The 26,404-nt window shown below is 46.3% G+C and overlaps 2 protein-coding genes across 2 annotated transcripts; both read right to left on the reverse strand.

Moving 5' to 3' along the window:
- Nucleotides 1-59: 59 nt before the first annotated feature.
- On the reverse strand, nucleotides 60-10,040 carry LOC133897574 (beta-glucosidase 31-like). The gene is made up of 12 exons (XM_062338345.1): nucleotides 9,845-10,040; nucleotides 8,318-8,381; nucleotides 8,154-8,212; nucleotides 7,983-8,058; nucleotides 7,778-7,849; nucleotides 7,592-7,679; nucleotides 7,255-7,510; nucleotides 7,042-7,157; nucleotides 6,740-6,960; nucleotides 6,520-6,660; nucleotides 6,302-6,404; nucleotides 60-585 (listed from the first exon to the last, which is right to left on the reverse strand). Exons 1-12 carry the CDS (start codon nucleotides 9,992-9,994, stop codon nucleotides 369-371), a joined length of 1,563 nt encoding a protein of 520 aa, XP_062194329.1. The 5' UTR covers nucleotides 9,995-10,040; the 3' UTR covers nucleotides 60-368.
- A 1,029-nt stretch (nucleotides 10,041-11,069) lies between these two features.
- LOC133897032 (beta-glucosidase 32-like) lies at nucleotides 11,070-26,058 on the reverse strand. The gene is made up of 5 exons (XM_062337623.1): nucleotides 25,987-26,058; nucleotides 13,606-13,843; nucleotides 13,368-13,500; nucleotides 13,188-13,285; nucleotides 11,070-11,335 (listed from the first exon to the last, which is right to left on the reverse strand). The coding sequence occupies exons 1-5, from the start codon at nucleotides 26,056-26,058 to the stop codon at nucleotides 11,070-11,072; spliced, it is 807 nt and encodes a 268-aa protein (XP_062193607.1).
- Nucleotides 26,059-26,404: the final 346 nt, after the last annotated feature.

Genomic DNA, 26,404 nt, shown 5'->3' on the forward strand with positions numbered 1-26,404 from the left:
AGTTCTATAAGTCCGTAGAGAAGCACTGCAACTTCAAATCTTTGTTGCTGCCATTTGAATTTCCCTTTCGAAAAAGATTTGGAGCATTCAATTCTATACGCAAACAAGCGGGTAAGTTTGTAATCTCATATAGCAACACATTACATCGTCACTTCCTTGTAAACTGCTGACTCTGCCTTCCTAATAAACCAAAAGAAACAGGTGCCTATACCCTACTAAAAAATCTACTTATTCAACGCATGCCACATTTACCCAAACAAAAACATGTTTAATTTCCACTATACCACCCAACTATCAATGCTTATTCGTGCTCTGTTCTTGTCGACCTGAAGCGAGCTAATCACTGGGAATGAGCTGGAGCGTGCTGATCACTGGGAGTACGCCCTGTCAGGCAGAGCCACCGGTCTGAGCTCGCCGCCCCGGAGGAAGCTGGAGTACCACTGCGCCGAGTGCCTCTGGTACCTCGTCCTTGCCGTCGAGCTGAAGTCGACACCGTAGACGCCGAACCGGAGGCGGTAGCCGAACAGGTACTCGAACACGTCCAGAAACGACCACACGAAATAGCCCTGCACGTTTGATCCATTCCTGCTTGCAAATAAGAGAGATCAGAATTCAGAGCACACACGGCATCAGTTTCAGATAGCTTCATGCTCTTCAGGCAAAGGAGAGATTTTCAGATCATATACGGCATCAGTGTCAGAAGCTTTCAGTCTCTTTCAGCATCATCACCATCAGTTGCAGAGTTGAATGATATATTTTTATTACATGGATTGAAGTTGCAAAGTTGAGTGAAATTGCTGTATTAATGAGCCGCTCTCCCTCCCGACCGCCGGTGCTCACCCCGAGCCCGGCGTCCACTGCTCCCCAGTCACCTTCCCCACTGTCCCCAGGCCCACGCCCTTCGTCCTGTCCTCCTTAGCCCCGGCCGGCGTCCTCCTCGCTCCTTTCCCCGCTCGCTCTCCCCTTCTACCCTGGCGGACCGGTCGGACCTCGCCACCCTCCGGGTTGTTGCATGGTGTGAACTACCCCAGTGCATCATGGAGGTGGCGGAACCTTGCGACAGTTTTGTGTATGAAGATCCTCTTTTGCAGCAGCTTTGTGGAAACCTTCCACCGTACGTCATGGAGAAGAGGACTCTCCGATACAACATCACCGTTCAGATTGCCTCCTTGGCGCAGTTCCGACCTCCTTCCTCCTCCCTCCTCCAGTAGTGAGGGCTCCTTTCCGTATGTTGATGGTGATGGCAACGCCCCCCTCCCCCCCGGCAAGCGGCATGGGTCGTTCCGGTCTTCCTCGAGGGAGGAGAATGTCCTTTTTGCCTTTGCCTGGCACGATGGCCGGTTCTGCTGTCTCGCCGGCTGGCGGCCATGGTCGTGGCGTAGGTTGGGCCGCCAGGGCTCTCCATCCTGCCTCAGCCTCCGCGCGTATCTCCTTTGTTCCTTCCTCGGTGCCGCTTCCAAGGAGCGATCCCTTCAAGTGCCTACGCCAGCAGCTGCAGGTGGCGCGCAGGTAGCTTTCTGCACGTCGTGGACAGGGGCTTTTGACCCTGTTGTCGTCTCACTCCCCACCCGTGACAAGCCTTCGATCAGGGATCCTGACCCCATGTCCGAGGAGGCTATGTCACATGATCGGAGCCCTTTCTGCGCTAAGGTCCTGTTTGTTTCAGCTTCGGATTCTGGCTTTCAGCTTTTATAATCCGAAGCTGAAATAAACAGGCAGCTTTTGGTTATAGCTTTTTAAAATCTGCTGGTTGGATTGTGAAAATCTGAGAAGCTGTTTTTTCTCAGCTTTTGATAGATTGTGAAAGTCCATTTTACTAAACTGTTCATTAAATTTTTTTAGAATCTACAGTCTAAAAGCTTTTCATAATCCAGCTTTTCACAATCCAGCTTTTATAAGCTGCTTTTCAGAATCTCTAGCTGAAACAAACAGACCCTAAGTTCCAAGCCCCGGTGCCCCATAAAGTCAAGTTCGTTTACTTGCGTCGCCGTTTTCGCGTGCCTGCGGTTGGCGGGATTCTGGGGCGTGAGGTAATAGTCCCTGGCTTCACGGAACCGGCACCCATTGGGGGCCGTCACTCGTGGAGCCCAGCCCCTAGTAGCCCCTCGTCTGGGGGTCGCTCACAGGCCAGCCCACCTTCCGTGGGCCGCGGTTGCCATTCTATCGGGGCCTCATCTGGCCGTCGCTCTTCCTAGAGGCCAGGCGTCCGAGACGCACATGCCGAATATGGCAGTCCCCTATTGCTGACTCTGAGCCGGGTAATGAGAGTGGGGCCGCGGCCCTCCTTGTGGATCCTCCAGCACCTGCTGAACCTTCTGTTGTGGTCCCAGGAGAAGCAAAAGGATCGCTGCATAGCGAGGAGAGATTCTTCTCATGCGTCGCCTCGGCCTGGTGATGGAGGGTGAAGCCTTCTCTCCACAGCTCTACCAGCGTACATTCAGCTGTTCGAGCGCCCTCTGTCCGATCTTCACATCCGCGCGATCTGGGATCTTTTCCCTTGCTAGGCGGTTGCGGCAGCTGTATCTGCTGCCCAAGGGTCGGCTTGCTAAAGCGCTTGCTTCGCGCTGTTGTTGTCTCTCATGGATAATCATAACATATTATGCTGGAATGTTTGTGGGTTTAATTGTAAGGCTCGTCGGGTCGTTGTTCGCACGATAATCTCCGATTAGAATATTTCAATTGTATGCTTGATGGAAACAAAACTGGATATTCTCAATCCTTTTCTAATCAATGAAATTTGTGGCCCACTTTCTCTGCCTATTCCTACTTGTTAGCTTCCAAAACTAGGGATGGGGTTCTCGTGGTCTGTCGATAGCCGCTGTCTCTAGCTGCTGTACAAGTTCTTCAATTCTCCGTCAGTGTGCAGGTGTCCTTTGCGTCGAATGAGTTGTTCTTCAATTCTCCGTTAGTGTGCAGGTGTCCTAACGACGAAGCCCTCATGGATGCTTTCCTCACTGAGCTCTCTGGTGTTCGGGCAGTATTGCCCAACCCTTGGCTAATCCTGGGTGATTTCAAAATGATCTCCTCGGCGGCGGACAAGAATAATGCCTGCCTCAACAAAAGGTCCATCGCCAGGTTCCGCAATTTCATCAATGCATAGGAGCTCAAAGACCTCTATCTCTTCGGCCGTCGGTTCACTTGGTCCAATGAGAGGGCTTCCCCTACCCTTGTGAGGTTGTATAGAGCTCTTGATTCTCCGGAATGGGACTCGGCTTTCCCTAACTGCTTCTTGCAAGCGCTCTCCTCCGACTGCTCTGACCACTGCCCGTTACTGCTCTCAACTTCCCTGTGCTCGGTGCGCAGAAGGTGTTTCCACTTTGAATCATTTTGGATCAAGCTATCGAGTTTCCTCCCTGTTTTGGAGTGCGCTTGGAAGCTAAAGCCCGCGGAATTCTCATTGCCCCTCTATGTCGGTTGGACATTCTGCTCATACGCACGACCAAGGAGCATCAATGTTTAAGTAGTAAACATTTGGGCAATTTCAAGGAGCAGCTTCTTTTAGCGCATGAGGTTATCTCGCATCTCGACAAGGCGCAAGAGGACCGGGCACTGTTGACAGTTGAGTCCGATCTACGCGCTCACCTCAAGATAATGTGTCCCGGCCTGGCCTCCCTCTAGAGGACGATCGCCCGATGTCGTTCGAGGTCAGCTTGGCTTTGTGACGGTGACACAAACACTAGACTCTTTCTGTCCTTTGCTAATTTCCGCGCTTGAAAGAACTCCATCTTAGCCCTCTCCACACCTCAGGGACCAGTTTCTTCCCACCTGGCTATGGAAAAAACGTTGTTTCAACATTTCAACTCCTTCCTGGGTGTCGCTCCACGACGTGATTTTTTCATTGATCTATCTGGGATTAGGATTGAGCCGTTGGATCTACAGGAGCTGGACATTCCTTTCATGGCAGCAGAGCTGTTGGGTGCTATTACACGGATGCCTCTCAATAAGGCTCCGGGGCCGGATGGCTTCACAGTGGAGTTTTACTGTGCCGTCTGGCCGATCATCGGCAATGATGTTACACTTGCCACTTGTGCTTTTGCTGCGGGCGACCGAAGGGGTCTAAATCACCTCAATAACGCTTTCGTCACCCTGCTTCGGAAAAGAGAGAACGCAGTAGCGCCATTGGGTTTTCGTCCTATTAGCCTTATTCATAGTATCGATAAAATCATCACCAAGGCTTTGGAAATTCGGCTAGCTCTAAGGCTTAGTTCGCTCATCACGAATTATCAAAGCTCATCCATTTCTAGTCGTTCGATTCACGAAAACTTCAAATTGGTGCATTCAACTGCGCAGTTGCTTAAGAAATCAAAGTGTCCGAAGATCCTTTTCAAGCTGGACATTACCAAGGCGTTTGATACGGTGAGCTGGCCTTTCTTATTGGAGGTTCTTCGGGCGTGGGAATTCGGTCATAGATGGTGTAGTTGGATTGAGGATATCCTCGGGTCATCCTCAACTCGGATCTTGCTAAATGGTGTTCTTGGCCCTCCTTTGCTTCATGCCAGAGGCTTTCGGCAAGGCGATTTGCTCTCCCCTTTCCTTTTTGTGCTTTGTCATGGATACCCTTGCCCGTATCTTTTCCAAGTCCAAGGAGACGGGGATCATCGACTCCATGGGCCACGACTCTATTCGGCACCGATGCCACTCTACGCGGATGATGTTGTTCTTTTAATGTCACCAACCTCTCAGGATATCCAAGCTCATTTGGCCATTGTTCACTTCTTCGGAGCTGCTTCCGACCTCTCAACCAACTTGGACAAATGCCTGGCCGCTCCGATCTGTTGCAATGAGAATGACATGTCGATTGCCCGAGACAATCTGCTCTGCGGCCTTTCATCATTTTCCATCTAGAATTTGGGGGTTCCACTGTCGATCGGCCGTCTGCGCAAGAACCATTTGCAACCGGTGGTGGACAGGGTCGCTTCTAAACTTCCCATTTGGCAAGCCAAACTTATTCCCAAGACTGGGCGTGCCACTCTGGTGAAGTCAGTATTATCCACGGTTCCAATCCATATTCTGATCTCCATCACCGTCCCCCCTTGGGTGATTAAAGAGATTGACGCGATAAGAAAAGCTTTTCTCTGGGCTAGCGACAAAACGACTTCGGGTGGTCCATGGTTGGCCTAAGATTTGTCGTCCTTTGGAGTTCGGTGGACTTGGTATTCAAGATATCGGGTTGGCCAGTTTGGCTTTGCGTCTTCAATGGCTATTGTGGCTATGGTGCGATCAATCCAAGCCATGGACCTCCCTGCCATTACACCATGAAAGCCAAGTCATTGCTCTTTTTGAGGCCTCCACCAGTTTCGTGGCTGGTGATGACAAATCAACACTTTTCTGGTCCGATGCCTAGCTTGATGGCCGCTCGTTTCCTTGCTCTGGAGCTCTTTGCCTGCGTCACGCCTTCAATCTCTAGGCGCAGAACAGTGCATGAAGCCTTACTTCATCGACATTGGATCCGGGACATCTTCGGCCCCATTACCTTGACTGCGCTTAGCCAGTACATGCATCTTTGGAACCGGCTGGCTTCCGTCACTTTGCGCGGCGTGGATGACAAGGTGGTTTGGAAATGATGCACATCTGGACAATACTCGACACGCTCGGCCTATTAGCTCATGTTTCGTGGTTGCGTCTGTTTTGGAGGCGCCAAGATCGTGTGGAGAGCTTGGGTGCCGGTGAAGGATAAATTCTTTGGATGGTTGGTGCTTCATGGTAGGTTGTGGATGGCTGCTCGCAGCCGGCGTCACAACCTGCAGGATGATGACTTTTGCGCTCATTGCTCGCAGCTCCCGGAAACCACGGACCGCCTCATTGTACATTGCAACTCGGCAAGGGAGCTTTGGTGGAGAGTGTTGGGGGTGCACACTCATCCCGATGGCACTACGCTGCTCGATTGGTGGACGGAGCTCCGGGGCCGCGTCGACAAGGCCTATCGGAGAGGCTTTGATTCCCTAGCACTTCTAATTTGTTGGAAGATTTGGTTGTTCTACAACGACGAGGTATTCAACAACCATCGCATCTCCTCCGACACCATGGTGGTTCTCATTTGGGACGAAGCAGGACGGTGGTGCGGGGCTGGGGCAAATCAATTGGCGTTTCTCATAGAGTGGTTGTGTGTGCTAGGATCTGTAATTTAGTTTGTTTCAACGTTTCTCATTCCGAGTTGCTTTTGCTCTTGTAAGATCCTTCTGTGGTTACCGAGACTTTGGCCCGATGCGGGTTGTTGTGTAACTTAACTACTTTTCTCTCTTAATATAAAAATACGTAGCTCTCCTGCGTATTGTAGAAAATAAAATTGCCGTATTGGTACCTGATGGACTGAAGTGTGGCTTCGATGTAATCCTGCAAGAACTGCGACCTGAACTCGTCGTCGTAGGTGTTCCCGCCGGACGGATCAGGCTGGCCAGCAGCTCCTAATGTGAACACGATGAATATGACAAATGAGTATACTGCAGAAGGGCATACATTTGCAGTAAAACGCTGCCCATTCTTGGATAGTATTTCAGGGTAGCATTGTGGCCAAGTTACCGTTTTCATGAATCATCACTGCAGGGTTCTTGTATTTCTCTCGGAGATGCTTCAACATTTTCTTCAGAGCCCAGGGGGTCGACGACATAAAATCGTCCGTCAACCTGAACGGGAACTGGTTACTTGACTTCAGGAATGGCACTGCAAAAATGAATTAGATTATGCATTCTTCCCACTGCATTCTGGAGCATGATAAAAGTCGAGGTCCTAAGATTCTTACAGTCGTATTTCACAGCTGCATCACCCATGTAATCTCTCAGTTTCTGATCCAGCCGGCTAAGATCAGCTTTCACATAGACGGCAATGTAGTGGTTAAATCCGACAAAATCAAATGACCCATTTACTCTTTTCCTCTCTTCATCAGTGAACGATGGTAGCCTGGACCCGACATTCTTCCGCATCACTGGAGGGTAGTCTCCATACACCATGGGATGCATAAACCTGTATCATGAACACATGTTTTACATGTACTTGCAGAAGATAGTTGTTTGTATAGGACTTGAGATTTTGAGCGGAACAAACCATCCAATGTGGAAGTCATTCATCCTTGCAGCAGCTGCTATATCTTCAGGAGTCTGCGTCCCAGGCTCGTACCACCAGCCGAGCAACGTGAGCCCAATTCGTCCTCCTTGCTCAGCCTGACCAGTGAGAAACAAAATAAAATATCATATCTGCGAAAATGCTTCATCCTGAAATGGCAGTTCTGCTCTAGAAAGAGATGACAATAGCTCAAACCTGATACTTTTCTCTATAGAGGGACACTGCTGAGGCATGTGCAAGCAGAAGGTGGTGTGCTACTATGTATGGCTCTGTGGTTGAGTTGCCTCCATCGCAAGCGAAGCCGAAGGGGAATGAGCATCGCCGTGGCGGTAGAATTCCTTGGTCGTATCCGCCAATTGGTTCGACGTTAGGCTCATTCACGGTGCTCCAGTACTTCACTCTGTCGCCAAAGTTCTTGAAGCACACATCTGCGTACGCGGTGAAGTCCTCTCTGCAAAAAGGCACATATCACTTCATCTCTTATGGATGAACTTGCAGTAAGGATAAGGGTTAGGAGGCAATGAGAAAGTACATGAATCTAGGACTAAGCAGTCCGTTGTATTCATCTTGAAGAGCCTGAGGGAAATCGAAATGATAGATCGTTACGTGAGGTTGTATTCCTACATGAACACAGAAAATTGCATCATATATATTTGCACACCTGGAAGCTTTAGAACCAGATAAGATTCCCAAATAATTCAAAGAAAAGATTGGATACCGTAGCTGAGGAGTTCATCTATTAGATTGTTGTAGTACTCCAGTCCCTTCGGATTGACAGCTCCCCGGCCATCTAAACAAAGTAACAATGGTACAACCAACCAATCAAACCATAGGCCAATTTGAACTTGCAAAAAAGAGAAGAGACAATAGGCCAAATTTTATGAACCACGCTTTCTAACATGTGTAAGGCCATACGCCCTTACCAGGAATAAGTCGAGGCCAGGCAATCGACATTCTATATGCATCGACACCCAACTCATGCAAAAGCTTTACATCTTCCTGTTATTAAACACAACATAATCTATCTCTGTTAGTTTGAGGCTATGGTCTTGATCTGAGAAGTCTTTTAGCAGCACTTTTGCTCAAAAACCTACCTTGTAATTATGATACTGATCTGCAGTTACATCACCTGTCGCTTTATCAATAGAATAGCCTGTGAAGGTTCAGCAAATTCCTGTTAGAACTAAGAAGCTGAATTGCTGAAATGCATTGTAGATTTACAATTACTGACCACCAAGGGACCATGGACCAAACTAACCTTCATGTGTGAACGTGTCCCAGATGCTTGGCTTTCTTCCATCCTCTGCAACTGCACCTTCAACCTGCTCAAGTCAGCAGATGCTCAGCTCAGGAAACAACTAAAACTAGTTTTTCGCAGGTAAAGTAAAATAGGTTATTAGAAATTTTATATGAGGTGACAATTGATCTTATGTGTCCTGACCATACTACTCTTACAACACCCTTGACATATCCATGCACTCTAATAACCAAAGTTCCATCATAGAAAGTAGAAGCACACGTCTCAAGAACAATACAATTATACAGAAGCTATGAACTATTCCAAACACCTTGTTCAACTGCAAAATGGTGACTGGTGAGAAGTGAGAAGCGTAACCCAGTGCAACTTTTCCAGCATCAGAATTTCAGGCCACCCGTGCTGAAGTCTTTTCAAAAGGCATGACTTTATCGCAAAGTACACAGATTAAGGCAGTTTAACGAAACTGTCAGGCAGAACTAGCCGCAAGACTAACCAGTAACCCAGTGTCATCTAGCTGAGAAGGGGAACGAGAAAACAAGGGGAGAAAATGACATATCGTTCACAAAGTCCATGGACAAACATGTCTTTGTTTTTCGGTACACTCCAAAAACGTTTGTGTCGATGGAAAAGAAGATTTCCGAGTGCAAGATGACCGATCACCAAGAGCCGTATGCATTGTTTCTTGTGGAAGCACTGCCCTAGTGGTTAACTGCTAGGTGACACAGGATTTCTGGTACCACCAACGGAGAGCAGTACAAAATATCTGCAGACCTTGACCATGCATTGGCATCAACGATTCAGTGCTAAACTGCTGAATTAAACCCACAAAGGCCCTTCAACAATGAGGATTTGTTTTGTTTTCGGTGGTTCTTTTCTTTATCTTTCGGACCGTGTGCATTTTAGTCGTATAAAAATCGAGAGCGAACTCTTATACGGTTGTGTCTTCTTGTTAGGACAATAAGAGTTAATAAAACTTCTTTTACCGGAAAAAACGAAGACCCCTCAGCAATGAACACATTCCGTTGATGATCGAACACGCGAGTTCTAGTATGACAAGCGATCAATCTTAGCCTTGTTCCATCCGCAAAGGAATAGCTTTCTATAGTTTTCTGACGGAGAATCATGGCCAATTGGTAGAAGAACAGAGCAGATATATATCAGGTATATTTTCTTCAGAATTTCGGTTCTCGCGCTCCGATCAATCGACTACGGTTACCGTGTCCTCCTAACTCGATAAAACCTTATCCCGGAATCCTATTTTGAGTGACGCACAATTCAAGCCGAACACTAACACACAGATCATTTTTTTTCTGATCATTTTAGTTGGTTGTTTTTCTTCTCTCTTTTTTAGCCACGTGCATCCGAGCTATGCAAAAATTAGAAGTGAATCTTATATGTTTATAAGACTTTGGTATAACGATAAGAGTTAATAAAATTTCTTTTATCGAAAAGACGAACACTAACACAGCTGCCCGCCATGGAGCACGTACGAGTCCCCCGGCCACGGGAGTCACACGCCATACGCACCTGGTAGGCGGAGGAGCCGACGCCGAAGACAAACCCCGAGGGGAAGTCACCCCGGGTGACCGCCGCCGCCGCGAGCGCGGCTGGCACGACGACCAGGAGGAGGAGGAGGAGGAGAGCAGCAGCAGCACGGGAACGCGTCCTCGCCATCATGTCCAGTGGTCCAGCCGCGCAAGTGCTCTTTGGCTGGCCGGCCGCCCGCGCGGAGGGTTTTTTATACGCGCGGGCGGGGGCCGGCCGTTCTTGGTGGCAAATTGGCCGGTTCGCCCCGTGCCCGCGCGGTGCGGACGTCGTCGCTGACGTTCGGTGGGGAAGCTTCTGACGCGCACGGCGCGCTGCTCGGCTCGGCTTGCGTGCGCCGAGCGAGCTGCCATGCGCGGGTTGGCCCCGGGCGCGGCACGTGGCGGCACCGGGCGTCGGCGTCCTCTCGTACTCTTTCCCGTGTGCGACCGATGCTTCGGCCGCTTGTGCTGCTCAGTCCTGCGTGCGGTGCGGCACGCCGTCGGATTCATAGTTCATGTGGGCCTGTAGAATCCGAGCAGTTGCTGTCCCCGCCGCGGGAATAGAAAAGAGAGAGAGAGAGAGAGAGAGAGAGAGAATTTGAATAGCCAAAATGAGGAATAGTCTTCATAAGAAGAGTGGGAAAACGTTCGTAGTTCATTCCTGTAAGCCACGCCTATTTTTCTCCTGGTGAGAATCAATTTTTATTTTATGGTTCAGTGACCAGATGTAGAGCAATCGGGTAGGGGACTTCTTCACCTTTTCTCTCATCTATGGCTCTAAAGAAATGGGAGGGGAAGGGGGGCTCTACGGCCCGCACGGCGGTAAGGGGGCTCAAGGTTTTTCACATATGCTGGAAAGGCACTGAAAAATTCTACTTTCTAACGAGGTACCCATATTTATTATTTCATGAAGAGCTATCTGAATCTCCAAGAGTTTTACTAAAACTTACTCGTTATATTTTATATGGGGGAGTCATCTTAAAAAAATCCCTCCTTAGATTGCTACATTCTCCAACAAACTCTCTATACGCTAATTCCTATATTCCAACGGCTCTCTCTCTCCTATCTCACCGACGGATGAACCCTAGCCGTCAATTCCATCTCTCTCCCGAACTCCACACACGCAACAAAGCAACCACGAGATCTACCGTTTCCTCTCATCTCTCCACCCGAAACCACCACCTCGCTGGACTTGGAGCTGATGGCCACTTTTGTCTTTGTCGCTCCTAAGACAGGAGCAGGAGCCACCTCGTCTCAGTGACGGGGAAGAAGTTCCCGAACGCGAGTTGCACGGCCGGATCGACGACGTGGATGGCGTGGTCATAAGAAAGGATGGTTGGGCTAGTGCGGGATGGAGGGCACGAGATGGTGTGCCGATCGTACGGGAAGAGGGGCGCGGGATGAAGGCCGGGCACAGGATGGCCGAAAAGGGCGGATAGGGAGCTGATGCCCACTTGCCACAAGTAGCGAGCAATAGGAGTTGGATAGGAGGCTGATAAGTTTAGAGAGACAAATACAGAATCTGTTGAAGCTTGTTTTTTCCCTTGAATCTCTAATTTTAATTATAAAAAGTAATATAAAGAGGTTCTTAGAGGTGCTCTCGGACTATAAACAAGCTCTTCGCCTCGAGTTGCATCGACAGACAGCCTGGGTAGTGTACACAAGTGCATGTGTGGCGAAACTGCATCCGGTGCTTGTTCTGTAGCTCCCGGATCTCAGATGGATGCTGCATGGCGCGTTGTACTCTCCTTTCCGTAGTCACATTTGTAGACACCTTTCGCATCTGATGTGTTGTGAATGGAAACAACTAGGATGCCTGCTTCTCAAGTTGAAACCTGGAATAAAGTGCCCTATATGCTATGCTTTGTGCAGTAGCTCGGTTGGTAACGATGGAGGGAGCGCGTAGCTCTCGTCTCGAGCCAGCTGCGTTCGTGCGATATGTACAGAATTTTTCCGATTTTTTGGATTTGCACAGAGCAGTCTACTTGAACCTATCTCTAATGAAAACCGTGAAAATGAATTCCACCGTTAAAATAAAATACTATGCTTTGCCACCACAACATTCATCTGAAGCACCAGCGCGTGTACTGGTCGGCCTAACTGATCGCGATCGAGTTCACTGAATATTATTTGCAGCCTGCGCGCCCTGTCCATGTACGTACAAGGTGCCTGTCTCTTCCAGAGAGCAGAGGCAAAAATCTAAAATTAGACAATATATATAAGTATATTTATCAAAATAGATAATATGTAATCGTATTTATTAATTTAGTATCTGTATTCAGTGTATGTTATATCTAAAATATTTATTAATTTAGCATCTATATTTGATACAAGGTATGTCGAATACAGCACTGTTATACGTATTCGGTACACCATATGTCAAAAATAGACTGTATTCGGCACAGTGTCGTATTCGGCACACTATGTGTTAAAAAACACTTTATTCGGTACCGATATGACCTTGTACCGAAAAAGCAGATATGACATGACCGTGTACCCAAAAAGTATTTTTCGACACACCGTGTGTTGAATACGAATGCTAATTTAATAAATACAACTACATATTATCTATTTCGATAAATATATTAAGTATATTGTTTAATTTTAGATTTTGATCAAGAGCAGAGAGTGAACCTAATTCAGCTTGCATCTAGAAGACGGAGCACAAATTTTCCTCCTTTTCTACGAGAGTAGTGTACTGCCACTTGGGCTGCAAAGATTTCAACTAGATCTAAAGTAATCGAAGGCAAACGTCTTCGCCAAAAGAGAGCGAAAAAACCCGATGGCAAACGTCACTGCACATGTTAGCAGAACAATTGCAACGTCATCATCATGTGACGCTTCATCTGCGGAAATGTGAAAACACTAGTACTCCTATAAGACTGCTACGAGAGACCGCGTGTTCCCATTGAAATGGCTTTGACATTTGTGGAAACGTTTCCCGAGATCCGCTTTGTTTGCAACAAAATGATGATCGCAGATCCCTTCTCCATCTTCGACGAGGTTTGGGTTAAACTTCGGGAGGAGATTTCTCCTATAAAATTAGAGTTGAGTTCACCAAAATGCTCTTTGAATTTAGAGAGATGCTCAAGATAGCAGGGTTCGACGGTGGTTGTAGACACGAGAGTAGAGTAGCGAGGTTGCGGGGACGCTATTAGTTGTGGGAGGAGAAAGACCGTCGGTTAGATGGTGCTAGAACGAGGGCATCACAACAATACCCTAATGAAGCTAGATTAGCGCGGTTGCAGATTCGATGGGGGCGAAAGCGTCATGCGGTGGAGATGCCCGTCGGCGGGGACGAGAGATCCAGACGAGACAAATCGAGAGAAAGACGATCCACACACTTTCGCCGACTCCTCCACGGAATAAGCGTGGCAGGTGACCACCCACGCTGCTCCTCATCACCGGAGGGTACTCTCCGTACACCAAAGGATGCATGAACCTGATTCAGAAGAGGAATCACTGTAAGCTGCCTGATGCAAACAGGAGCAGATAATAGCAGTTCAGTACTACTGAGTACTGACCGTCCGATATGGAAGTCGTTCATCCTCATTGCAGCAGTTGCATCCTGTGACGTGTTGGTGGCAGGCTCATGCCACCAGCCCAAGAGGGTGATCCCAATCTGGCCTCCTTGAGTTGCCTGCAGCGTGACCGAGTCTATGTTCAAGTATGAGCACTGCAGAGTAAGAGTGTTCGATTCTTGATATCTTAGTATGTGTCGGAATTCAGAGAGTGAAGAGTGTGTCAAGAGAAACCTTATACTTGTCTCTGTACAAGGACACTGCAGAGGGGTGTACGAGCAGGGGGTGGTGTGCTGCGACGTACGGCTCCGGCCAGTGCAGTTTTCGACGAAGGGATAGGAGCAGCGCCGCGGCGGTTCACTGCCCATGTTGTAGCCGCCGATGGTCTCTATGTTGGGCTCGTTGACGGTGACCCAGTGCCTCACCCTGTCCCCGGAGTTCTTGAAGCAGAGGCGTCGGCGTATACAGTGTAATCTTCTCTGCAGCACATACTAGAACTATCAGCTTAATTCTTCAGAGTGAATTACCCTGAAATTTTGTTTTCATGATCAGGATTGATTTACAGATGCCGATGTTAGATTTGTAATTTGTCTATGCTATAATGATATTGTCTTTATAAGAAAACAATAACTTCTTTTATGCAAGCACTTTTCAAAATACTGACTGATATTTTGAAGATTGATGTAGCTGAAAAACAAAAAGTGAGAGAGAAAACTTAATCATGGTGTGCCAAATATTAAAGGTGATGACCATATAATTCTTCACCAAGAATGAATAGCAGTTTAGTACTAGACTATGTGATCAATAATTTATATTTATATGGTCTTCTACGATTTTATTTATTTTAAACTTTCAACTATAAGTTGAGATGATGTAATAGTGTACAATGCTTGTATGCAACATACGATGCAAATGGCCGGATTTTTTCATTATCTAAAAAAACATGAATCTGGAGCTGAGGAGAGGACTCCACCGTATTCATGACCTGGGGAAGATCAAAATGTAGGTGGTTGCATGAGGGCTGTTGCCTACACCAAGCATGACCGGAAATGGAGCCGGATTAGTCAAGACTGAGATGTTGCATCACCATGTCAATTTCTCAGTGAAAAAAGAGAGAGACTATACCATGCAAGATCAGTTCGTCGATCAGATTATTGAAGTATTCCAAGCCCTTTGGATTGATCTCTCCTCTTCCATCTACGCGATTCGGCATCAGATTTTTTTTTTCAGGAATATATTAATGATTTCTGTATTTCAGGAAGATATACACTACTTGAATTAACCTACCTGGAATTAGCCAGGGCCAAGCAATGGAGAATGTGTACGCGTCTAAGCCCATCTCATGCATAAGCTTTACATCTTCCTGACATGAAAGGAAATTGGAGCTTGCTTTCCCAGAGCTCTCACTATATCTGAATCTTTTACTGTACATGCACAATACAGACCTTGTAATGGTGGTACTGATCTGCTGAAACATCTGCAGTTGATCCATCATACGAGTAACCTATCATCATGGACATATTTCAGAACCTTTCAACCACTGTACATGTGCAACGTAGACCTCGTAATTGTTTAGAGTGAATTATCTGAATAAATTGTCACGTCCCAATTCCTTAATTATGATATTAAGCATTAACACATCATTAACATCATAATCATCATGTTTAGTTGTTAAGCATATTAGATTTTTGTTTGTTATTCAATTGGTGTTTTGATATTGTTAAGCGTTTTGAAAATAACCAACGTTAGAATTTTCTTTTAATTTAAAAAGTCTCACATAGACTTCAGTCACGGGTGAAACCTTTTAAAATGGACTCATCTTGCTTTGTAATTGTGATACAAATTTTTTCAGAATTTTTGGAGCCAAAGAGCATCTATTTTGGGCTAATAAAATAGGGGAGAGAAGAAATAGATTTCAGCTACACTTTCCTTATCTCTCTAACACGTGTGACCCACTTGACCGGCCCCACGCTTCACCTCTCTCTCTTGGGCAGCAACAGCCCCACCCCTCCACCTCTCTCTCACACTCTCACACTCCCTCTCACCCTCTCCAACCGGCCAAGCAAAGTAGCAGAGCTGCAGCTCCCTCACTTTCTCCTCAAATCTTCCTCTCAAGAACTCGGATTCAAGGTATGCATGTCACACCCCTGTGTTGCCCTCCTCCTTAGCTTCCAATCCATCCCATTCATTCTCACACGCATGAAGATTTGAAGGAGCTGTAATCAAATTCATCACAACCCTTTTTCTGAATTTTCAGCAGTTTGTGCACCTCTCCTCCAAGCCATTCCTTTGTCTTCCCCCAAATGGATGGACACAAACCTTGATGAGGATCTTAGGTAAGTTCTCTAGGTTTCCCTTGGTAGAAATGCACGTTTGGTTTGGTTGAATTCAATGTTTAGGAGCTGCAAATTGAGTAGGGCAAAACACTTTGCGTTCTTGATGAAATAGAGCAAATGTGAGATGTTTGGATAAGTTTAAACTAGGGTTTCAAGTTTGTAGAGTGAGTAAATTAGGTTTAGAACCAATGTGTTAGTACCAATGTATGTTTATGTGGTAAAGATTTTAACATGCAAATCAAATACACCGAAAATTTTGCTTTGCAAAGTGCTCTCTAGAGGGCCCAGAGTATCCAGACTAACCCAGATAGTTCGGGTGGCACAGCGAACATCCTGTTGATTTCTATTAAAAAATTGTTACAATATAGAGTGTGTTTTGAGTTTAGAACTCTTGTACTAGCCCTTATGCATGTTTGGGTGGAAGGGATTTAATGTGTACTTTTGAATCAATCGTGAGAATCGCCGCGAGTTTTGGGATTGCCAGAATCTGGAGTGTTCGGATCCACCCAGAGACTATGGGTAATTTAGTTTAAATTTAACCGAGAGCCTCTCTCAGAGTATAACCCGGACAGTCCGGCTAACCCGGAGTATCCAGCCTAGCCCGGATAGTCCAGACTATTTTGAGTTAGGAGTTAACTGAGAAACAAATCCGGAGGTTGACCCGGAGGGTACGGCCTCACCCGGAGGGTCCGAATCCGGATACTCCGGCCTGACTTGGACTATCCGGGCAGCTGTTATTTTTCAATGTTGTTTAGTTCGCAAATCTTCTTTGGTCCTTTGTATGTCTTTTGCCTGTAGCTTGTGTTTATGATGCATTTTGTACAGTTATACATCATGTAGCATATATCATCGCATCTCTTTCATGCTCATTATTATATGTGTTTTTCTTAGTGAACGAATAATCGGAGGGTAACACAAGCTTGATCGAGGGCAATCAGGAATTCTTTGCGGTGAATTGTGATCAAGTTGAACCACAAGGCAAGCATCTAAGTATTTTCACCCATTATTTTGAATCCTATATTGTGTCAAGTGATAAATTATGCTTTATGTATGTTGCATTGTCAATAAGTCGTACATCGGTTTTAGGAGTAGATCATATTTGTTGCATTACCTTTCCTTGGTATCATTATCTCTTGATCCTTTGTAATCCTGGGTATAGCTTTGAATGGTCTAACCTAAAAGGAACATATTATGCTTAGCAAGGCTTAGGTCACCGGTAGAAGTCGAACGGTGGTTCGATCCATCATTCGCGAGCTTAGGGCTTACTTCTATTGCACAAAGATGATGATGGGATGTGTGAGTCAGTGAGGATGAGACGAGATTTGAGTGGGCGATAGGGATGGCTCGAGAAGAGAGTCTCAGATGCTTTAGTCCCACTTGAATCGATTAAGCATCGTCTGTTGTTGCCGTTGGCTTTAGCACTTTTCGTACTAACCACATGTCGATGTAATGGTAGATAAGCTGAATACCTTTTACAGCTGTGATCTTTTGGCTTGTGGGCCTATGGTGGCGTGGGCATAATAGGCTTATAGAGGTAACGCCGTAAATGTGGTGTGGGCATAATAAGCTTGTAGAGGTATCTAGTTTGCTCAGAGAGTAGTTCTAGTTACCTCCACACCTTTAGGTGTAACTGAGGTGCTCTGAGAGTAGCTCTAGTGGACCTCCAAACCTATAGGTGTATGTTCAAATGGTCGGAGCTCAATTAGGAAAGGTTGTCATGAGTACTCTCTTGTGCGCACTTTAGCAGGTGGTGCAAGCTGAATGATCCTCGTATCGTGTGGGTAAAGAGTTACTGCAGGGTGTAAGATCAATTTGAATTGCCGCACTCTCGGTCATGAGCAAGCTATTGTCCATCCGCATCAATCATAGAGATTCGATATTGGGATGTTGTTGTGGTATGATGGCTAGTGGATGGTGATGTTGATGATGAGTTGCTATGATTCAAGTACAACTATATTATGTTGATGATCTTGCGGTACAAGGATGTTAAGTTAGGTGTATGTGCTTACACTTAAGTCTAAATCGCTTTGGCATGGTAAATGTCATTTAACCCTTTATGACCGAGTCCTTGCTACTTTACCCAAAAATTTATTCTCTTTGGAGTCGGGCTATTTATAAGTGCCCACTATGGATTAAGTCTTGCGAATATTTTCGTACTCATGTGCTTATTTTGTTTTCCAGGTGAGCAAGAACTTGTATTTGGCTACTTTACGCCCGCTAATGTTGGCGACGAGTATGAGTAGTGTCGTTGGTTGATGTTATTTTGGAGTAGCGTCTTAGGGCAAAGGACGCTACTCATTTTTTGTTGTTTTGTATTTTATTCCGTTGCGTAGATACTCTACGGTATTTGGATTATGTATTTTGTTTTAAAGTTTAATTTGCTTAATGTCTTGTAACTTATTTTTAATTACTCGCTCTTTATTATATCTTGTGATGATGTGCTTGTTGTAAAGGAGATCATGATTCTTTTGGCAGAGTGATGAGGATAACAAGCAGTATCACCTGGCTAAGTGGGGGATCTTATGTAGACCCAAAGAACAAGGTGGCCTTGGAATCCAAAATCTGGATGTACAAAATAAATGTTTACTAAGTAAGTGACTCTTTAAGTTAATTAATGAAGACGGAGTATGACAACTGTTACATAGAAAAAAGTATCTCAAGAATAAAACACTTGGTGAGGTAAAGTGGAAACCTAGCAACTCCCAATTTTAGTTAGGCCTTATGAAGGTAAATGACCAATTCTTGGGTTTGGGAATTTTTAATTTGAATAGTGGCACTGAAACCGTCCAAATAATATTCAAATTAATCATCAGGAGGATCATTATTCATAATCACAACCTTGATGATTAACCAGAATATCATCCCGGTAGTCCCGGCATGTATTTTGTGCCGAAGGATCGGAACACATGCCTTCCAATGTATACATCACAACATAGCTTAATAAAGAGCGAGTAATAAATATTTATATTACAAGTATTAAGCATGCAACTGGTTTCAACAATTTATAACAAAAGCGAGTTAGGAGGAGACAGAACCCTTCAACTCTTAACAAAAAAAAATTACGCAGCGGAAAGTTAAACTTATAAACAACAAGAGAACGGCGCCACATGCCCTTAGGCACCGTCTCAACACGCCACCTTCAGAGTAGGATGCACTACTCTTGCCCGCCACCCTGATCGGCAGGCACGAAGTAGCCAAAGACAGCCTCTTCCTCGGCAGCAGTAATACCTGCAACAACTTAAGGATAGTACCCTGAGTACGAAGGTACTCGTAAGACTTACACAATATGGATATATAATATTCCAACTCTAAGGATTATGTATTGAGCTGTTAGCAAGGACAGGCCATAAGGTTAAGTAAAACATATGCGATAAGCAACCTAGACATAAATGTGTGAGCACCTATACTTAACCAAACATGTCATTCTACCCTGCAATAACCAACTGAACATAAATAAAACTGTAACATAAATATAACATAAATATTTGAACATATAAGAAAACCGAATTAACTCATCCATGACCATAATAACAGAACCAACAATCACATATCCGAACCATCATCCACAAACGAGAACTCTACGACCGGGTGCAAATGAAACAATAGTATGTTCATGACTGAGAGCGCGGCAGTTCGAACTGTTTATACACCCTGCAGGGATACTTCTGGACCCACACGACACGAGGACCATACGGCTTGTGCTACCCGCTAAAGTGCACACAAGGGGGTACTCGTGACAACCTTTCCCAACTAGCCCCAACCGTGTGGATCGTGCATCGCTCAGCGCGGTGGTACTCGAACTACTCCCGGAGCAAACTAGTACCACTTACAAGCCCGCCCGCTCACACCATCGATGTTCAGACCCACAAAGCCGCAACTGCGAAGGTATTCGGCTCGCCTTACTATTAGATCGGCATGTGGTGAGTAAGGTAAGTGCTAAAGCTAACTACCCCGACGATCGACCTTAAACGATGCAAGCGGTCTATGGTGCCTGGGTTCCTTTCTCGGACTGCCCCCAGGACTTTTCTTCGAGGCAGACGTCACTCCTAACACCGTCCACATCTCGTCTCATACTCACCACTCATCCAACAAACATCCACATAACCATATACGTGAACAAGTAGTAAGCCCTAAGCTCGCGAACAACGGTTGTCGGTGATATGGGATCCGGGGGTTCCCGAGTCCCGAGGCCAGGACAGCGCAGTGCCACATGGCGCCTTCCCTCGGGGATCACCTCCCCGAGGGCCCGAGGGAAGCTAGGTCCGAGAGTGGGCGCTCGGGGCCAAGAACAGTTGGTCCCCGAGTACCCAGAGTGCCCAGAGGACCCGAGGGAAGTTAGGTCCGGGAGTGGGCGCTCGGGGCCAAGAACAGTTGGTCCCCGAGTACCCAGAGTGTCCCGAGGACCCGAGGGAAGTTAGGTCCGGGAGTGGACGCTCGGGGCCAAGAACAGTTGGTCCCCCGGTACCCAGAGTGCCCCGAGGACCCGAGGGAAGCTAGGTCCTAGAGTGGGCGCTCGGGGCCAAGAACAGTTGGTCCCCGAGTACCCGGAGTACCCCGAGGACCCGAGAAGAGCCAGGTCTGGGAGTGGGCGCTCGGGGTCAAACCCAGAGAGCCCCGAGCACCCGGCAAGCCCCATGCCGGTGGACCCCACAGGGACTCCACGATGAGGTGTTGGTCAGTGGGAGGCCCGATGCTGCATTTAATGGGGAGCGTGGACGGTCATATCAAACCACTCTCCCCCACGCCTGCCGCACTGAATACGCTAGTCCTTGCCGCCGCCTGGCAGGAAGGCGTGGGCACAATTAATGCGGCGGGTCCCATCGCATGTCCCCTCGCGGGGCCTATGAAGAAAGACGGCTTGAAGATATCTTCGATGGGCTTGAGGTTTATCGCCTATCGCCCTGCTGCATTAGACCGTATCAGACCTACTCTGATTAACCCCACGTACGAAGTAGTTCCAGGACCAGCCCCCTGGCCAAATCTCAAAGGGGTCCCTCAGGATCCCTACTTGCGGTGTTCATCCACCGACAACGGTCGAACCATTGCTCATCTTCTACCGAGGATCTATGCATTGCTAAGTATTTCGATCGACTCTTAGATATTTACCACGTTACCAAGGCTACAAGGATATAGATGAACAGTTCAAGGTAGGGATTATGCAATCAACATAGGTTCTACCCATAAAAATCCGACATCGACTCCCTATACATGCAAACCTATACATAAGCAAAGTTTATCAATATTTAGATTTCATTCAATTCGACAAAGGTGCAATATGATAGATGCCTTGCTACTCAGTTAGCTGCCTATAGTTACCTACGCAATACTTGCAGAAATCCGGAAGATCGGAGTTGTCTTCGACCACGGTCGCCTCCCGCTCTGGCTCCTTGTTTGCTAAACAAGAACGCGTGGAATGATGAGCATGAATGAATGCAACAAGGCATGCCACGATGCTTAACAACATGCTAGAAGTATAAGATATGCGAATCAATGCAATACTAAATGATCTAAACGAAAACCAAAAAATAGCAGCCATCCGGAGTATCCGGATTGGTTCGGAGTATCCGGGGTCGGACCCTCCGGGTGAACCTTTGGAATAGGCGCTCAGTTGCTGCCTTTTTATTTAACTGGCCCAGAGTATCTGGGTAAATTCGAAATTTAAGAGTTCCGGAATATCCGGGCCATTCTCCGGTGAAGGCTCTCAGTTAGCCACTACTCTAAATAACCCGGAACCTCCGGGTTGGTCCAGACTGTCTGGGATGTGCCAGACACTCCGAGTGAGACTCCGAACGAAGCTCTCAGTTACTCGATAGCGCAACTACCCGGAGCCTCCGGGTTTGACCGGATTATCCGGGTGACACAGACTTGGGTTCTTCACAACCTTTCCCCTCGGGTGATTCGACTCACTTTACAAATATGTGCTACACAAATGTGCATATGCCCCATCCAAAGGATTCTTGATTAATCTCGTACCCTAAACCCTAACCAATTTTGAACATAATTCAACGGACCATTTCTGCTGAACCCGGAGTCTCTGGGTAAGTCCGGAATATTTGGGTCAGCCCAGAAAAGATGTTCTCGAGTGGATTTTTGGTTGATTCGAGTTGTGATCTTTTATAAGCCTAAAGGGAACATGTTAGGGATAGTCCAAGGGTCCTGAAACTTACTCATCAACTAGCAACACGACTCTAGAGCTCATTTTCGACCAAAACTCTATTTTTGCTCCAAAAAACTCAATAATGCCAAGAACTTCAAGAACTACTCGATTCTTCCACGAAAACGAAAATGGATTAGATAGATGAGTAGCTCATGAGCTAGAGAATGCAATGGTACCACATGCATACCTTGAATCCCCCACTTGAGCTTGGATTTTTGGGAGAAATGAGAGAGTGAGCTTGAGTGGGAGAGTGAGAGAGGAGCTACAGCTACAGTTGAGATGCTGAGTGAGGGCGTGGGGAGTGAGGGGAGGAGAGAGAGAGGGCAAGTGGGGCTGCCCCATTTGGTGGTTGGGATGGTGGACCACTTGTGGGGCCCACATGTTAGAGTAAAGGGGGATTTCCAATGCAATTTCTATTCTTTTCTCTTCCAATTTTCTTTCTCTTATCTAAATGATATCAAACGAATTGCCCTAATACGCCAAATAATTCTCCTCAAATTTAATTATGATGCTAATGACACATGATTAAACTTAATTACGCGATTACGGAATTTGGGACGTGACAGGCACCCAAACTCGTTTATGGGAGGATAGATGGCTAGGTAAGTTTACTTTAAAAGACCAATATCCTTTGTTGTATAATATAGTAAGAAAAAGAAATGTAACAGTGGCAGAAGTTTTAAAGTCAGATCCTCTTAATTTTTCCTTTTGTAGGGAGTTGATAGGATGAAAATTGACTGAATGGAATCACCTAGTAGCTAGAGTGGAGTTTGTGCAACTCAATGACCAGAATGATGTCTTTAGATGGTCTTTAAACTCTACTAGCATGTTCTCAGTAAAGTCAATGTATAGGACTTTAATGAATTAAGGTACTTCTTATCCACCCGTTACATTTGGAAGTTAAAGCTCCCTTTGAAGATAAAATTTTTCATGTGGTATATAAGTAGGGGGGTTATTTTAATGAAAGATAATTTGGCTAAACGAAATTGGCATGGTAGTACACAATGTTGTTTCTGTAGCAATGGTGAAACTATATAATATTTGTTTTTTGATTGTCAATTTGCTAAGTTCATTTGGAGGACAGTTCAGATTGCTTTTAACATTGAACCCCCTAGGAATGTGGCACACATAACTGGTGACTGGTTGCGCCATATTGACCCAAAAATAAGACCCCAAATTTGGGTTGGGGCAAGCATGTTATGTTGGGCCATTTGGCTAACTAGGAACAAAATAGTTTTTGATAAAGCAAGACCTAATTCTTACATGTAGGTGATCTTCAGGGGAACTTATTGGATCCAATTTTGATCCCTGTTGCAAAAGGAGGAGGATCGGGAACATATGAAGATGGTGTGCCATATCCTAGAAACTACAATAATAGAGATCTTTGCCAACCATGGGTGGATGTCTACTAATAGAATTTGTGCTTAAAATTAGCATTCTTTCTTTTATGGTTGGTGAACTTTTTCCAACTACCGTTTGTTGTTATTTTGCTTACAGCCTTGGGCTGAAACTTTGTAATAATGAATAGTTGCGCACATGCCTTGTGCGAAGGCCAGAATAAAAACATTCCCTTATCTAAAAAATGAACACCAAAGTTCGTATAGTACTCTGATCCAACATGCAGATGATAAGTATTTGGGAATATTAGGGTTTGTTGCCCCACTTTGAGAATTAGGTGACTTCAATCGAGTTTGCAGCCCGTTTGGATCATAGTTGCACCTATCACACGATAACTCTTCTCAACCTGGTCCCGCATGTTAGTGACTAGAAAAAAGCGTTGCATTCTCAACCGAGTTTGCAGTCCCGCATGTCAATGACTAGAAAAAAGTGTTGCATTCTATTTTGCTACTCAAAAGTGTGGTGCCGATATTTATGACCTGATCTAGGGTGAGTTTGCCTAGCAATAATATGGTAAAGTATAGCAAGCTTAATGGGAAATGCAAAACTGTATGGGTTTGTGCAAATACAACTTATCTCAGTCGTTCATTCATCTCACCTGATACTCATCCATCCATTGACTCTCTTACTTACCCTATGATTTTTTTTCACCTACTTCTTTAGCACAGTTCTCAACACAAATGAATGGTTCTTATAAGCCATATGTACGCATATTGAAAATTTCCCTTACCAAGCTTAATATATAGGACCTGGCTAATGCATGCACGTGCATGCTAATGCCCATCCGCCCGCACACCCCTAATTAGGAAAGTGATTAATTAGTTGCTTTCCTAATTAGGTCAACTAGCGATTAGGTGGATCATAAAAGCATTCACAGTTGTCCAAATGTGCATGCCTTGTGGCAATTCGGAGTTACCATAACTCAGGAAAAGCTAAAATCAATTACACATGATGTGCATATTCAAAACGAAAAGCACATCAATACAAATTTTGAAGCATAATGCTGCACCAAGAAAAGCAAATTAGTACAATCTTACAGACAAGTTGCAGTGTTGCTCCCCCAATACCCAAATCGACATCCTCCTAGGGGATTGAGTTTCTCACAGTCTGAATCGATGGGACCGAGCCCCTCAATTCGACATCGAGCTTCTTACCATCGAAATTAGACTCCACACCCCCAAATCGAGCAGATCGAGCTCCTCATTGCCGGGCATGAGCTCATCCGCAACTGGTCAAGCTCCTCCTCATTGGGGATGAGCCCCGCCAGCATCAAACGCCCAATCCTCAACCCCAGGGAGAGAGAGAACTCCACCAGCAACATGAATAACCACATGCTATGCATATTCAAAATGAAAAGCACATCAATACACATTTTGAAGAAAATTGTTGCAACCGAGAAGCAAATCAATACATCCTTATAGGCAAGCTATAGAATTGCTCCCACTAATACCCAAATCGATGCTCTCCTGCCGGGAATGAGTTCCTTGCCGCACAAATTGACACCCTCCCAAGGGGATCAAGCTTCTCACTGCCTGAATCGATAGGACCAAGCTCCTCAATCAAAGATCCAGCTTTTGGCCATCGAAATTAGACTCCATGTTGCCTAAATCAAGCAGATTGAGCTCTTGTGTCATTAGCCTCCACAACTGTCGCGCTGTGGCGCCACCAGACACAGAGTGGCTAGTGGGCGGATCGACGCTGAAGCGGGCGTGGTAGCGACTTGTTCCGAATAAAGAATGGATGCATCTGGCTGCAGGGTACGAGAGAGAGAGAGAGAGAGAGAGAGAGAGAGAGAGAGAGAGAGAGAGAGGAATTAATATCGAGCAGTAGTAGCACGTGGGGGTGATTAGAGCGAAGTGGCTTTCGTGATCAAGGTTAATTAATGCTTGCGCCTTCGGCCTTGGCCTTAGCTTAGAGTTGCTAGATTAGGATCGTGTGGTGTTAGATTGGGTGCAGGCGGAATCGCACCAGCATGCACGTTCTTAAAGTAGTCTTTGCCTAATATATAAACTCTAACAACACCCATTACAAACTAATGCCTAAAGCTGGGACTCGGGCCGTGCCGTGCCGTGCTGGCACGAATCAACTCCAGGAAGGCCTAAGCACGACCCTGTTCCATGTCGCATGACAATATTTACATATTTATCTCTTAACATCTCACACTTGTGTCTCTCATGCTCACACATCTCTCTTATGCTCCATATCGCCTGACAATACTTACATATTTATCTCTTACCATCTCACACTTGTTTATCTCATATTTACATATTTATCTCTCACCATATCTCACCAAACAAACAATGGCTTAGTGTCTCACGGTTTATATCAGAGAGATTGGAGGATAAACATGAGAAAATGATCATATAGATTGTGCCGTATCCTTTTTTGCCGTACTGATATAGGCACGACCCAAACCATCGTGTCGTGCCAGCATGCCCACCATGCCAAAGTCCTAGACACAACACGACCCGTGTTCGTGCCGTGTCGACCTGACCTAAAATATTTCGTATCGTACCCTACTTTGAGCCGTACTAAAACATCATACCATGAGCGGCCCAGAAATGACACTACCTAAATCTCAGCTCTACTAATGCCCAGTTTAGCGAAATAGTATAGCGCGCACTTGAAGAGGTCCGGAGATATTGTAGTACCACAGGACGAGCAACCAAAACCGAAGAAATTGCTACGTTTCTACTTGGGCCGTCCAGGCTATAGCAAGTAGAGGCGGTACCTGAACGCCGAGGACCCTGCGCCGATCGGCGATGAAAAAGAGCACGGCGAAGCTGCTGATCGGCGTCGCCATGCCTCTGCGTTGCTACCTTCGACGGAGCGGCGAGGTACAGCGGTGGTGACCGATGAGTGGGTGGGTGAGGACTCGACTAGTCATCTGCTTCCGTGAATCCTTTGGGTAGGCGAGGACTTGGCCGATCTGCTTCGTTGAATCATCCATGGTCACTGTTAGTTCTCGCGCTAGTCGCTGTCATCTCGCTAACGCCGGCCACGCCACGCGCGAGCAGAGCGGTCGGGAGGCTCCCGCAAACGAACAAAGCCGCCGCTGCCTCGCCGCGGCCACGCACGACGTCGACGACGGAAGCTGGCGCGTTGGGCTGGAAACGGATGGGCCGCACGGCTCGACATGGATGGACTCT

This window comes from Phragmites australis, chromosome 17, assembly GCF_958298935.1.
Source record: "Phragmites australis chromosome 17, lpPhrAust1.1, whole genome shotgun sequence".
In the NCBI taxonomy this organism is placed as follows: domain Eukaryota; kingdom Viridiplantae; phylum Streptophyta; class Magnoliopsida; order Poales; family Poaceae; genus Phragmites; species Phragmites australis.

What these genes read in the sequence shown, in the direction of transcription:
- LOC133897574 (XM_062338345.1), bottom strand. Translation starts at nt 9,994, where the DNA reads ATGATGGCGAGGACGCGTTCCCGTGCTGCTGCTGCTCTCCTCCTCCTC. An exon ending in GGACACGTTCACACATGAAG is followed by an intron (nt 8,213 to 8,317) that starts GTTAGTTTGGTC and finishes GAACCTTCACAG; the next exon opens with GCTATTCTATTGATAAAGCG. An exon ending in GCCACACTTCAGTCCATCAG is followed by an intron (nt 586 to 6,301) that starts GTACCAATACGG and finishes ATTTGCAAGCAG; the next exon opens with GAATGGATCAAACGTGCAGG.
- LOC133897032 (XM_062337623.1), bottom strand. Translation starts at nt 26,058, where the DNA reads ATGGCGACGCCGATCAGCAGCTTCGCCGTGCTCTTTTTCATCGCCGAT. An exon ending in AACGACTTCCATATCGGACG is followed by an intron (nt 13,286 to 13,367) that starts GTCAGTACTCAG and finishes CTTCTGAATCAG; the next exon opens with GTTCATGCATCCTTTGGTGT. An exon ending in CCGTGGAGGAGTCGGCGAAA is followed by an intron (nt 11,336 to 13,187) that starts GTGTGTGGATCG and finishes TAAACTTATCAG; the next exon opens with CCTCCTATCCAACTCCTATT.